At 33.6% G+C, this 12,482-nt stretch overlaps 2 protein-coding genes across 6 annotated transcripts in view; both read right to left on the reverse strand.

The window, feature by feature from the left end:
- Nucleotides 1–2,906, reverse strand: part of LOC105784887 (probable LRR receptor-like serine/threonine-protein kinase At3g47570) — a 34,754-nt gene extending 31,848 nt beyond the window's left edge. For 4 of the 5 annotated variants that reach the window (XR_008189865.1, XR_008189864.1, XM_052621928.1 and 1 more), the window contains exon 1: nucleotides 585–2,906. Coding sequence is in view for 3 of the 5 variants with exons in the window: in XM_052621928.1 (XP_052477888.1) it covers nucleotides 585–2,828 (2,244 nt within the window). In the remaining 2 variants the exon portion in view is untranslated. Of the gene's footprint in view, nucleotides 1–103 lie in introns of all 5 variants that reach the window. The other variant, XM_012599040.2, reaches the window with a different exon arrangement.
- A 2,266-nt stretch (nucleotides 2,907–5,172) lies between these two features.
- LOC105776404 (probable LRR receptor-like serine/threonine-protein kinase At3g47570) lies at nucleotides 5,173–8,602 on the reverse strand. The gene is made up of 2 exons (XM_012599035.2): nucleotides 5,850–8,602; nucleotides 5,173–5,733 (listed from the first exon to the last, which is right to left on the reverse strand). The coding sequence occupies exons 1-2, from the start codon at nucleotides 8,563–8,565 to the stop codon at nucleotides 5,339–5,341; spliced, it is 3,111 nt and encodes a 1,036-aa protein (XP_012454489.2). The 5' UTR covers nucleotides 8,566–8,602; the 3' UTR covers nucleotides 5,173–5,338.
- Between the last annotated feature and the right edge of the window lie 3,880 nt (nucleotides 8,603–12,482).

The following is a 12,482-nucleotide window of genomic DNA, read 5'->3' on the forward strand; positions in this document are numbered from 1 at the left end:
TAGAAAAAACTACAAAGGGAAACCCACTTAATATACGAAAAAGTGTTTTTAGATTGTATGCTTTGCTATTAAATAATGGAAGAAATTAATTAATTGAAATTACCTGGTGCGGCATAACCAATAGTTCCTCTTAGTCCAAGGGAGCTTGATTTATTAGCAGAATAGTTCAGTCTGTCCGTAGAAATGATTTTTGCTAAGCCGAAGTCACTTATATGACCAACCATTTCCTCATCAAGTAGAATATTGCTTGGCTTGAGGTCACAATGAATGATTGGTTCTTCACAATGATGGTGCAGATATTCGAGTGCATGAGCAACATCTATAGCCACACTTACTCTTTGGAAGAAGTTTAGGTTTCTGGCCGTCTCTGGTTCATTCATGCCAATAAGTACTGGATGCAACCAGTCCTCCAAGCTTCCATTTTCCATGAACTCAAAAACCAAGGCTTTAAAACCATTGCCTTGGTCATCGACTCCTGAAATAGCTGTTAGTACCTTGACAAGATTTCGATGTCGAATGTTCTTCAAGGCCTCGCATTCAGCCAGGAAACTCCTAGAAGCTCCACGATTCAGAAGATTAAGCACCTTTACTGCAATAACTGCTCCACTAGCTTCAAGAACTCCTTTGTATACAGAACCAAAGCTTCCTGAACCAACCAAATTCTGCGTGGAGAATCCATCCGTAGCCCTTAGGATGCTTTGGTAAGATAACCGTAAAAGGGAATTTTCTACGCTAGTTGTTGTTGCCTGTTTCTCTTTCTTCTTTCTAAACCGCAAGATGAGGAGACAAGTAAAAGCCAGAGTCATTCCTAAAGTCACAACAATAATTGCAACTTTTAATCTAAGGGAATTGCTTGATGATGTTTTCGAGTTACATGTTAACAAGTGTAACTCGGGGATGCCTCCACAAAGCTTACTGTTTCCCTCAACAAATGTAGCACTAGCATTCTTAAAGATTCCTCCACTTGGTATCACTCCTTCAAAATTATTGAAAGAGAGATTTAAATACTCTAATGCCCCAAAGGTCACAAGAAATTCTGGAACCTCACCTGAAAGATTATTGTCAGACACATCTAATGCCTCAAGACCTTTCAATGAACTCAAAGATGAAGGAATGGGCCCTTCAAACAAATTGCCATCCAAAAACAGCTTCTCTAGGCTTACACAGCTACCAAGGCTGCTTGGAAGCAAACCAGATAACTTATTTTTTGAAACATGGAATTCACCTAGACTTTTCAGATTTGCTACTGCAACAGGAAGCTCACCAGTCAAATAGTTTGATGATAAGTCTAGTATTATGGACAAGGATGGAAGTCCAAGTACTTGAGGGTGTATTGGTCCACTAAGATTGTTATGTGAAAGACCTATTACAAGCAAATTTTGGCAATTACCTAGACTAGAGGGAATCGTGCCCTGAAGATTGTTAAAATCTAAAGCAAGTTTGGTTAGCACTGTCAAATTTCCAATAGAATGAGGAATATACCCAGACAAAGAATTATTAGAAGCATAAAATATCTTTAGGTTCTGAAGCCTTCCAATATCAGAGGGAATGGGACCCGATAGTTGATTTCTTGATGCCCCTAGAGTCTCCAAATTGATGAGATTTGCAATCCCCTCCGGAATTCTTCCCCATATTTTGTTTTGTTGTATTACTAATTGCAAAAGGTTGCTAGAAAAATTGCTAATGCATTCAGGAAACACCCCTCCCAAATTGTTTATGCCTATATCTAGATATTTTAATGTGGTTTTGTTGACTAAAGTGCAAATAAAGTTCAAGTCACCTTCTCTCCCATTTCCCAAATGGTTTTCGGCTAGATTAAGCACAAACAGTTTTTCCAGCTTTTCTAAGGAAGCCACATTTCCACTAAGTCTGTTCCCATCAAGTTGAAGTTGATATAGATTTGAGGCATTGGATATAGAAATAGGAATTTCTCCATAGATTCGGTTTCCCCATACAGAAAGAACTTCAACATATGGCATAGTGATTGCTAAGTTAGGATCAAGAGTACCTTGAATCTCGTTTCCCCCTATGGAGAAGACTATAATATTGGATAGATTGAACATTGCGGTCGGAATAATACCAGATATTGCATTTTCATCTGCCGAGAACTTTGTTAGATTTGTCAGTCGTCCAAGAGCTTCAGGTAGAATCCCACTTAATGCATTATATACGAAATAAAGTTCCTCCAGGGATGACAAGTTCCCCAATGCAGGCGGGATGCTCCCTGTTAAACTGTTGTTGATAAAACTCAAGAATTTCAGCTTTGACAAGAGACCAAAAGAACCAGGGATTTCTCCTCTGAGCTGGTTGCTTCTCATACGGACATATGTAAGCTTAGAACAAGCAGATAAGTTGGAAGGGATTTCACCACTGATGGAGTTATTGATCAGGTCTAATATTTCCAATCTTCTTAAACGACCAATTTCTTGAGGAATCTGGTTGTAGAAGCTATTACCCGCAAGATTAAACTCCCTGAGAAAGCTCAAATTTCCAATGTAAGGTGATAAAGATCCCGAGACTTTGAGGAGTTGCAGTTCCAACTTGGTGACTCTCTGATGCTTGCGACTGCATGTAACACCATACCATTGACAGAAGTGAATGGAACTATTCCAAGACTCCATAACCTTAAGCGGATCACTGGTTATCTTGGATTTGAATTGGAGTAAAGCTTGTTGATCAGTGTCATTTCCTCTGATTACAGTGGTTGCTGTTGCTAAACCAAGGAAGTAATGACCCAGCAAGTTGAAGCAGAAGAGAAGAATTATAACTTCAGTGCACACCAGGAGAGAAGTGCTGGACGCTTCCAAATGCTTTTTTGATAGATCCATCAACCTGAATCAATTTCTTAATTGAGGATATTGATTTGTGTTTGGGACTACTGTTGGTGTTTGGACATGTAAACTAAGGAGAACTGAAACAAAGAAATGAATGCAAAGAAGATTGAACAAGAAGATGACTGAAAAATCTCATGTATTTCTTATTAAGATGACATATCAGCTGTTGACAATTGCCATATTTAATTATCCTCATCTTCAATATCAGTTTCCCATTGCTATTATTGTCAAGTTTTGCGATAATTTATTTTTTAATTGGCAACCAAATTGAAAGCAAATATAAGGTAGAAAAACCAAATTGCCGGCAGGTGTATTGCTCCAGATTCTTTATAGGTAGTCTTTTTATATATTTATTAAAGGGTGATATAATTTTTTACCAATAAATTTGGTAATTAAGTCAACTTTTGTATTTATTCTTGTTTTTTGGGTTTACTTTGTTACCTAAACTCACTAACTAGATTCATTTTGATCTGTAAACTTAGATTTCATCCAGATTTGATTATATGACCAATTTTCTTGGACTATGACTGAATTTGTCGTTCGAACCAATTGGGCTAAGAACAGACCGATAGACTGGTACAAACAACGTTTAATAATTGTTGGTCTAACAATTGAACAGATATCAAATTTATTGAATATGAAACTAGTAGTCTGACTAATTCAACCACCGATTCGACTATCAGATCATTGTATGTGACATTCTAATACTGCACAATGTCATTGCCTGAAAATTTATATTTTTTTAAATTTTCAAGTGAAGATGTGGCACAATTCGATAGTGCCACATCATCAAATTTTTATATTTTTTAAATTCAGATATCAAAATGAATTCAGATACCAAAATAAACCTAGTTACCACGGGTCGACCTTTTTTATTTTCTTTTTATTTATATTCTCTTTAGGATTGGGACTGCATAGGTTTTGTATATGGTTACTTTCAAGATTACCTGGAATGACTGTTTTCTAAATAGTCTTCCAAGCAATAATGCAACTTCAAAAGCCTTTGAATGAGTCTTCAAAATCATGGAATCTGAAATCGCCTGTTCACATGCTAAAAGTCATTCAAGCTTTATTATTATTATCATTATAATTAAAATAAAGTTCCCGAGAGTTTTTGCTTTGGCAACTAATAAAACGGGGAAAGTTGCTGAGTTTGGTTCTGTTAGTAACGACTAGTGGGAATGGAATATTGAATTTAGACGGCAACTTTTTGACTGGGAAAGGAACCGAGGGGCTGACTTCTGGCAACTCATCCATAGTTGCGTCCTTGATGTGTCCAGATCGGACCGTTTGCTGTGGAAGGCAGCATCGAATGGACATTACTCCGCCAAATCCTACTACCAAACGGTTCTTTCGAGATCCTCACCCAATAATAAGCTTTGCCAAGTTTCTTTGGGCCGGCCTTGCCCCGTTGAAAGTCGAGATCTTTAACTGGATGTGAATTCGCAATAGGCTGCCATGTAAAGTTGAGTTAGAAAAGTGTGGTGTAATCTCTTGGGAAACGGTAGCTTGCCCCTTTTGCCTTAAGTTTCCTGAGACGGTGGACCACATCTTCTTCAATTGCGCCGAATCCTGGGCAATTTGGCAGCACTGCTATAGCCTCTGGGATGTGTGCTGGGTGTCCCCCTCGAACCCACTGGATTTCTTTCTGGCATAGCAGTTTGCTATCAATCGTTCGAGCAGCCATTGCACGTGGAGGATGATTTTTGACGCAACCTTGTGGCTTCAGCGAAATGAGATTCTTTTTAAAGGTAACATATTTGATAGATTTTAGCTCTTGTTCTCCCTAAGACTCATATTCGCCTACTGGGTTATAGCCGAATGAGCTGACGTTATTTCTGCCCCATCTTGTGTTGTGACTACTATGGTCCCAAAGGCTACGGATAAACTAATTAAGTTAAAAGTGTAAATTAAGTTAAATTAGGTTTTGCCCCTCGTATTCTTTTTTAATATAATATATTTTTATGCTTATTTTAATTATTTTACCAAATACTATCGATTTTTAATAATAAAATTTTAATTCATATAAAAATTTGCATATGCTACTCTAAAGTTAACTTTGGTAATGAAAATTTTATATAATTTTTCCAATATTAATAATAATTATACTATTTAAATTTTATTTTTACACTCAAATTGTTTTTCCCATGTCAAGCTTGAAAAATACTTATCCAAAGCCTAATATAGCCCGTAAGGCCTTTGAATTTTTTTTTTGGCTCGAATAAATTTTTAATATTGTTAATTATTTTTATAATTAAAATTAAATAAGATATATCAAACATTTTTGTACGTTCTTCCAAATTCGAGTAACATAAAAAAAATATCAAGCCCCAAAAGGTGTACGAAAGTAAAGCTTATTGGCATTATCTTATTCTGATTTGATGGCAATCCAATAGTTTAATAAGCAAAGAGAAAAACAAAGCATTAATACAAATTACACTGAGAAATTATTGGTGGAAAGCTATAAATATTGCACACTTATTCTTTTCGATTGAGCCACATATTTAAGTTCGAACCTCACGAGGTAATCTAGTTGAATGAAGTTTGTCTTTAATAGAACAAAGCTTGGTAGCAACATCACTCATGTCAATCCGCTCATTGGGTGATTCAGCAGAACAAGCGAGTCCTATTTCGAATAGTGAATTCAAGCACTGAAGATACCTATCATTTCTAAAGTTGTTTACATTGGGAGTTCCTCGTCTCACTCTTTCTTGAACAAGAATAGGATCTGCAATCTCGATTATTCGTTCAGGCAGTGCTGCCTTAACAAAGTTCTGGAGACTTAAACCTTCTCTGAACCTTTCATCGGTTGGCCTTTTTCCTGTAAACATCTCAAGCAGTAGGATGCCATAGCTATACACATCACCTTTTGTTGACAACTCGCTTCCCATGCCATATTCTACAATTAGTTCATCACAATTACATATAGAAATAATTGCAGAGAGCATGAAAAATTGAAATTAGATTGTATGCTTTGCTTTTACATTATGGAAGAAAATACTAAAGTGAACATACCTGGAGGAGCATAACCGATAGTTCCTCTTAATCCAAGGGAGCTTGACATCTTAGTAGAACAGTTAGGTTCGTCTGCAGAAATGATTTTCGCTAAGCCAAAGTCACTTATATGGCCAACCATTTCCTCATCAAGTAGTATATTGCTTGGCTTGAGGTCACAATGAATGATCGATGTTTCACAATGATGGTGCAGATATTCAAGTGCATGAGCAACATCTATCGCCACGCTTATTCTTTTGAAGAAGTTTAGCTTTCTCATCATCTCCAATTCACTGGTACCTGTCGGAGAATGCAGCCAGTCCTCCAAGCTTCCATTTACCATGAACTCATAAACTAAGGCTTTAAAATCATTGCCTTGATAATCAACACCTGAAATTGCTGTTAATACCTTGACAAGATTCCGATGTCGAATGTTCTTCAAGGTCTCACATTCAACCAAAAAACTCCTAGATGATCTATGGTCCAAAAGATTAAGAACCTTTACTGCAATAACTACTCCACTCTCTTCAAGAATTCCTTTGTATACAGAACCGAAACTCCCCGAACCAACCAAATTCCGCATGGAGAATTCGTTAGTAGCCTTTAGGATCCTTTGGTATGATAACCATAAAAGAGAATTTTCCGCAAAAGTTGATATCGGTTGCTGCACTTTCCTCTTTCTGAACCAAATGATGAGAACAATAGACAATACCAAAGTCACTCCTAATATAACAACAACAACAACAACAACAACAATTACAATTTTGAATCTAAGAGAAGTCTTTGATGATTTTTTCGAGTTACATCTTGACAATTGTAACTCAGGGATGCCTCCACATAGCTTATTGTTTCCCTCAACAAATACAGCACTGGCATTCTTAAAGAGACCTCCACTTGGTAGCACTCCTTCAAAATTATTGAAAGAGAGATTTACATACTTCAAGGCTTTAAAACTCACAAGAAATTCTGGAACCCCACCTGAAAGATTATTTTCAGATACGTCCAACTCTACAAGACCTCTCAATGAACTCAAAGATGAAGGAATGGGTCCTTCAAACAAATTACCACCAAGGAACAACCTCTCTAGTCTCACACAGCTACCAAGGCTCTTTGGTATCAAACCGGATAACTTATTTTTTGAAAAATCCAAATCTCCTAGATTTGTTAGTTTTTCTACGTCTACTGAAAGCTCTCCAGTCAAATAGTTTGATGATAAGTTTAGTAAAATGGACAAGGATGAAAGTCCAAGTACTTGAGGCGGTATTGATCCACTAAGATTGTTGTAAGAAAGACCCAATACAAGCAAATTTTGGCAGTTACCAAGACTTGAAGGAATGTTTCCCTGAAGATTGTTGACTCCTAAAGCAAGTAATGTTAACCCTGTTAAATTTCCAATAGAATAGGGAATAGTCCCAGTGAGAAAATTATTACGAGCGTCAAATGAATTTAGCTTCTGAATCCTCCCGATGTTTACAGGAATGGGACCTGATAGTTGATTTTGTGATACCTGCAGCACCCCCAAATTGATAAGATTTCCAATCCCATCAGGGATTCTCCCCAATATTTTGTTATTTTCTATTTCTAAAAATTGAAGGCTGCTAGAGAAATTGCTAATGCATTCGGGAAGTACCCCTCCAAAATTATTTGTTCGTATATCTAGACTATCTAGTTTGGTATTATTGACTAAACTACAGAGAAAGTTCAAATCACCTCCTGTTCCAGTTCCCAAATGGTTTGTGCCTAGAAGAAGTATAGATAGTTTATCCAGCTTTTCTAAGGAAGGAACATTTCCACTAAATATATTCCTATCAAGCTGGAGCATATTCAGGTTCGAGGCATTGGATATAGAAATCGGAATTTTTCCAGAGAGTTGGTTTCCCCATACGGAAAAGAAGTCAATATATGGCATAGTGATTGCTAAATTAGAAGGAAGAGTACCTTGAATATTGTTCCCACCAATATCAAAGCTTCTAATATTAGAGAGATTGAACATTCTGACGGGAATAATACCAGAAATTGCATTTTCTTCTACCGAGAAAAATGAAAGATTTGGCAGTCGTCCAATATCTTCAGGTATAACCCCGCTCAATGCATTAGTCCTCAAAATAAGTGCCTCTAGAGATGTCAAGTTCCCAAACGAAGGTGGTATACTCCCTCTCAATCTGTTGATGGCAAAACTCAAGGTTTTCATGTTTGCCAAGAGACCCAATGAAGCAGGTATTTCTCCTGTTAGTTGGTTGCCTCTCATACTGACAAATGTAAGCTTAGAACAGCTGGATAAATTGGAAGGAATTTCACCCGTGATGGAATTATTGGACAGTTGTAATGTTTCCAATCTTCTTAAGCGACCAATTTCTTGAGGAATCTGGTTGTGGAAGTTGTTACTCGCAAGGTTCAACTCCTTGAGAAAGCTCAAATTTCCAATGAATGGAGATAAAGATCCCAAGAGTTTGAGGAATTGCAATTCCAACTTGATGACTCTCCTATTGTTGCGACCACATGTAACGCCATGCCACTGGCAGAAGTGAATTGAACTATTCCAGGAGTTCATAACCTTGAGTTGGTCACCGGTTATCATGGCTTTAAACTGGAGCAAAGCTTGTAGATCAGTGTCATTTCCTCGGACTACAGTTGCTGCATGTGCTAAACCAAGCAAGTTAAGACCCTGCAAGTTGAAGCATGAGACAAGAATTATAAGTTGGATGCAAACAATGAAGAAAGAATTGCCCACTTCCATAACTTGAATCAGTTTGATTGATTTCTATTTGAGAATGTTTCCTTCTGGTTCTTGGGAACATATTTGCCTCCACCACCTTTTTAACCTATTTATAGAGCATTGCTTTTGTTGGATTGAATTATGGAAATTTGTTTAATTTGACTGATTCTTACATTATAATTTGTTTAATTGAGTTCACATGCCGAGTTTTTCGCTTACAGATTATCAATAATACTTGAAACATATATATATATATATAAACGTATCAAATATGATCTGTAAAACGTCATTTTACATTTATTAAATTTAATAATAACAAAATGTACAAAAAAAGAAGATAATTATTCATATAAGACGTCATGCATGACCAGACAAATTAATAATAAACAATAGGAATAAATGTCAAATTTATACATGAACTTTAATTTTATATGTATACATAAAATTTTAATTTTTTATTTAATTACTATATTTTTATTTGGTATAATTTATGTTAGATATAAATTATCTTCAGTCATATTATAATTATGATCATTTTATTATATATGTTCAAATTTGAGATTTATTTACTAGTGACATTAATTAATCCAAATAATTAACACCATTATTTTTTTTCGCAATTAAGATTAAATTTATTGATTAAGAAAGCACTAAAAGAACAACTCGAACAAGGTTCAAAACAAAGCAAAACAAGAAACAAGAGAAAGAAAATGCCTCAAAAAAGTGGGACAACCAAATAAGTCAAGGCTGGTTACCTTTTGAGGCAAAATGATCAACCAAAGACTTGAAGCACCATTTCAAGATTCAGTATTCAATCAAATTTTGCTATTAGTTTTGTAATTTATGAAAGTTGTAGATTTAATTAATGTATTTTAATTTTATTAAATATAATTTCTGTAGTTTTCAAATTGGTTAATTTTAATCTGTATTTTTGAATTTTGAAATCATTACTAGTCCTGTCATGATTGTAGATTTAGTTTATTTTCTCCACTTGGATCATTTTGAATCCTTGTACTTTTTAAATTTTAAAATTTAGTCTTAATGCAAATGATGTAGTTAATCCGTTAACTCGATTTTTAGTTAGTAACATGTGAAAATATCAAGTTGGCATGACATTACACATATGATAATATGTTTGTTGCATCGATTTTGAAAATAGTAGAACTTAATAACTTTTATAGTTATCATTTTGTGAGGATTGAAATTTTAGAATTTGAAAAGTACATGAACTAAAAATACCAAATTAAAATACAGAGATTAAATTCATAACTTTGATAAAGTAAAAGACTAATAGCATAATTTAAAATATTATTTAAAACTTTCAAAGCCTTGATTAAAATGCATGTGTATTTTTCTTGTTAGAATTTAACTCATCATGATTTTTTTATATATAATGGTGTTCCTAGGAAAATTCACGTCAACATTTTAGTCAAATAAAGTATTTAGACTAATTAATGACATTATAAAAGTTAATGGACCAAATTATGTTGACAATTAATGTATAGAGATTAAATCTCAAATTTAAGCTTAATATAGAGGTCAAAACTAGAATTTGACTATTATTATATAACCTCAAAAAAGAAAAAAAAATTGGGTTGGATGCGTGCTAGATAAAGAATCCTCGTGGCATTCCTTTTATATAATACTAGTATGGTTTCACTCACGCTTCACGTTGGGTTTATTATTTATTTTCTAATTAAATTATAGAGTAAAAGTTTGAAGGTTATAATATGCTCAAAGTTCTTGTACTCATCGTATATGTAGAAATAATCTCCTACTTTTATTTTCAGAATTTAGTCTCTACTTTTCAATTTAAAATTTTAAGTCCATTTGTTAACACTGTTATAATTCTATTATTAAATTGGCTAGCGTGACATTTTGAAATTAAAAGATACTCATTTAGTATCCATGTAACAAAAAAGTGACATCGTAATGGACCTGAATTAAATAGATAATTTTAATGATGTTAACAATCCTTAAAAATTCACATCACATTTTAGTCAAAATAAAGTATTTAAACTAACTAATGACATTATAAAAATCGAGGTGCCAAATTATGTCAAATTAAAATATAGAGATTCAATTTCAAGTTTGAGAGAAATTTAGAAATCAAAATTGAAATTTAACTATTCTTATATAATTTAAAAAAGTAAAAGATTAAAGATGAAATTTGACCATAAGATTTTCATGTTAAAATAAAAAGGAAAAGACAGTTGTCTTGAAAGGAACACCTTTATATATAGTTGTATAGATATATATATATGTGTGTATAATATTAGTATAAATTATTAATACAATATTATTTATACCTAATGCGAATCTCGAATGATTAGCTGTTGAGAATTTGCCTCTTTCATTATGTTAAAATAAAACATAGTCGCCAGACTTGACTGAAGCCAGTAAAGAACATAGAAATTTATTGTTATATTTGCTGATTGAGTCTTAACTCAATTGGTATTAGTATTGTTGTTAGTGCAGGAGGACGTGAGTTTAAGTGCGTTGAAGCTCATTATCTTCTTATTTAAGGATTGGAGAAAGACTATGAATAGTTCTAAGCATTGTATAAATAAAAAAAAAAAAAAAACCAGATATGATGAATTTCATGTGATGGCCTAATGGTTAAGGGTGTTTACCGTCCCAGGTGTGGCCTGGGTTTAAATCGCGTTTGTTGTTCGGGTTTAACCCTGTTATTATAAGTCACCAAAAAAAACAAATATGATAAGAATTTATAATACAATTAATGTTAAAAAATTATTGTGATATTCAACATTAGATTCCCTATAGCTATTGTTATAATGTTTCATGACATGCAACCATTTATTAAATAATTAGAAACCAAATTGAAGCAAAGATCAGGTAGAAATAAATAAATAAAGTGATATGTTTAATGTTCCAATTTCTTTATAGGAGGTAGTTGTTTATATATTTAACTAGTTTTGTATTGCTGGTTGTTTAATGTTTTGAAATAATTTCTTTTCCTTATTATAGGCTTACTAAAATTGATTCTATGATGGATTTAATTAAGAAATTGTGATTTTAATTAATGCATAATTGTGTCGATTGAGTCTAGATTGACATGGATATTGTTGTCAATGTAGGAGGACGTGAGTTCGGTGCGTTGAAGCGCATTATCTTCCTATTTATGGGTTGGGTAGTTCTAAGCATTGTGTCAAAAAAAGATTATATGATCAGAACCTATAATGAGAGTGTTCAAAACAATTAATGCAGATTGTTTAAAGCAGCTTAGACTTCCTCCTCTCAAATTATTGGTAAAAAGACCTCTCAATTCCCTTTCAACTTCGATATTAAGCAAACTGTACATAATTTTGATTGATACAATAACAAATTTAGCCCTCAATGTTTATATATTTTATCAATTTAGCCTTGATTCTAAAAGATTCAACAAATTTAGTCTCAACATTTACACAAATTTTGTAGGCTAAATTTGTTTAATCAAAGATCAAATTGGCAGAATGTGTAAGCTTTGAGGGCTATGCTTGTTATTATATCAATCGAAAATATATATAATTGATGGAAAACAATAACACAACGATTAATTGTCCTTATTTGCTCACTTTCGAAATTGACAGGGATTAAATTGCTTTGTTTTTTTTTTAAATGGACCAATTTGCTCAATATTGATATTGAGAGGGACTAAAATGGTTTTTTACCCAAATTATTAGCAGCAATATGCAAATTAACAATTCTTATCTAAAAATCTATTGATTTCAACAAAAAAGGTTAAATTATGTTATTAGTCCCTATATTTTATAAAAGTTGTGGATTTAATCCACATACTTTAATTTGGTCATTTTATCACCAAACAATAATTGTTAAATTTATTAAGTTTAGTTTTGTTATTTCTAAAATCTAATGTGGAAAACATATTATCATATGTACACTACTATGTCACTTGTTATTTCTACATATTACTCACT

Source organism: Gossypium raimondii, chromosome 10, assembly GCF_025698545.1.
Source record: "Gossypium raimondii isolate GPD5lz chromosome 10, ASM2569854v1, whole genome shotgun sequence".
Taxonomy (NCBI): domain Eukaryota; kingdom Viridiplantae; phylum Streptophyta; class Magnoliopsida; order Malvales; family Malvaceae; genus Gossypium; species Gossypium raimondii.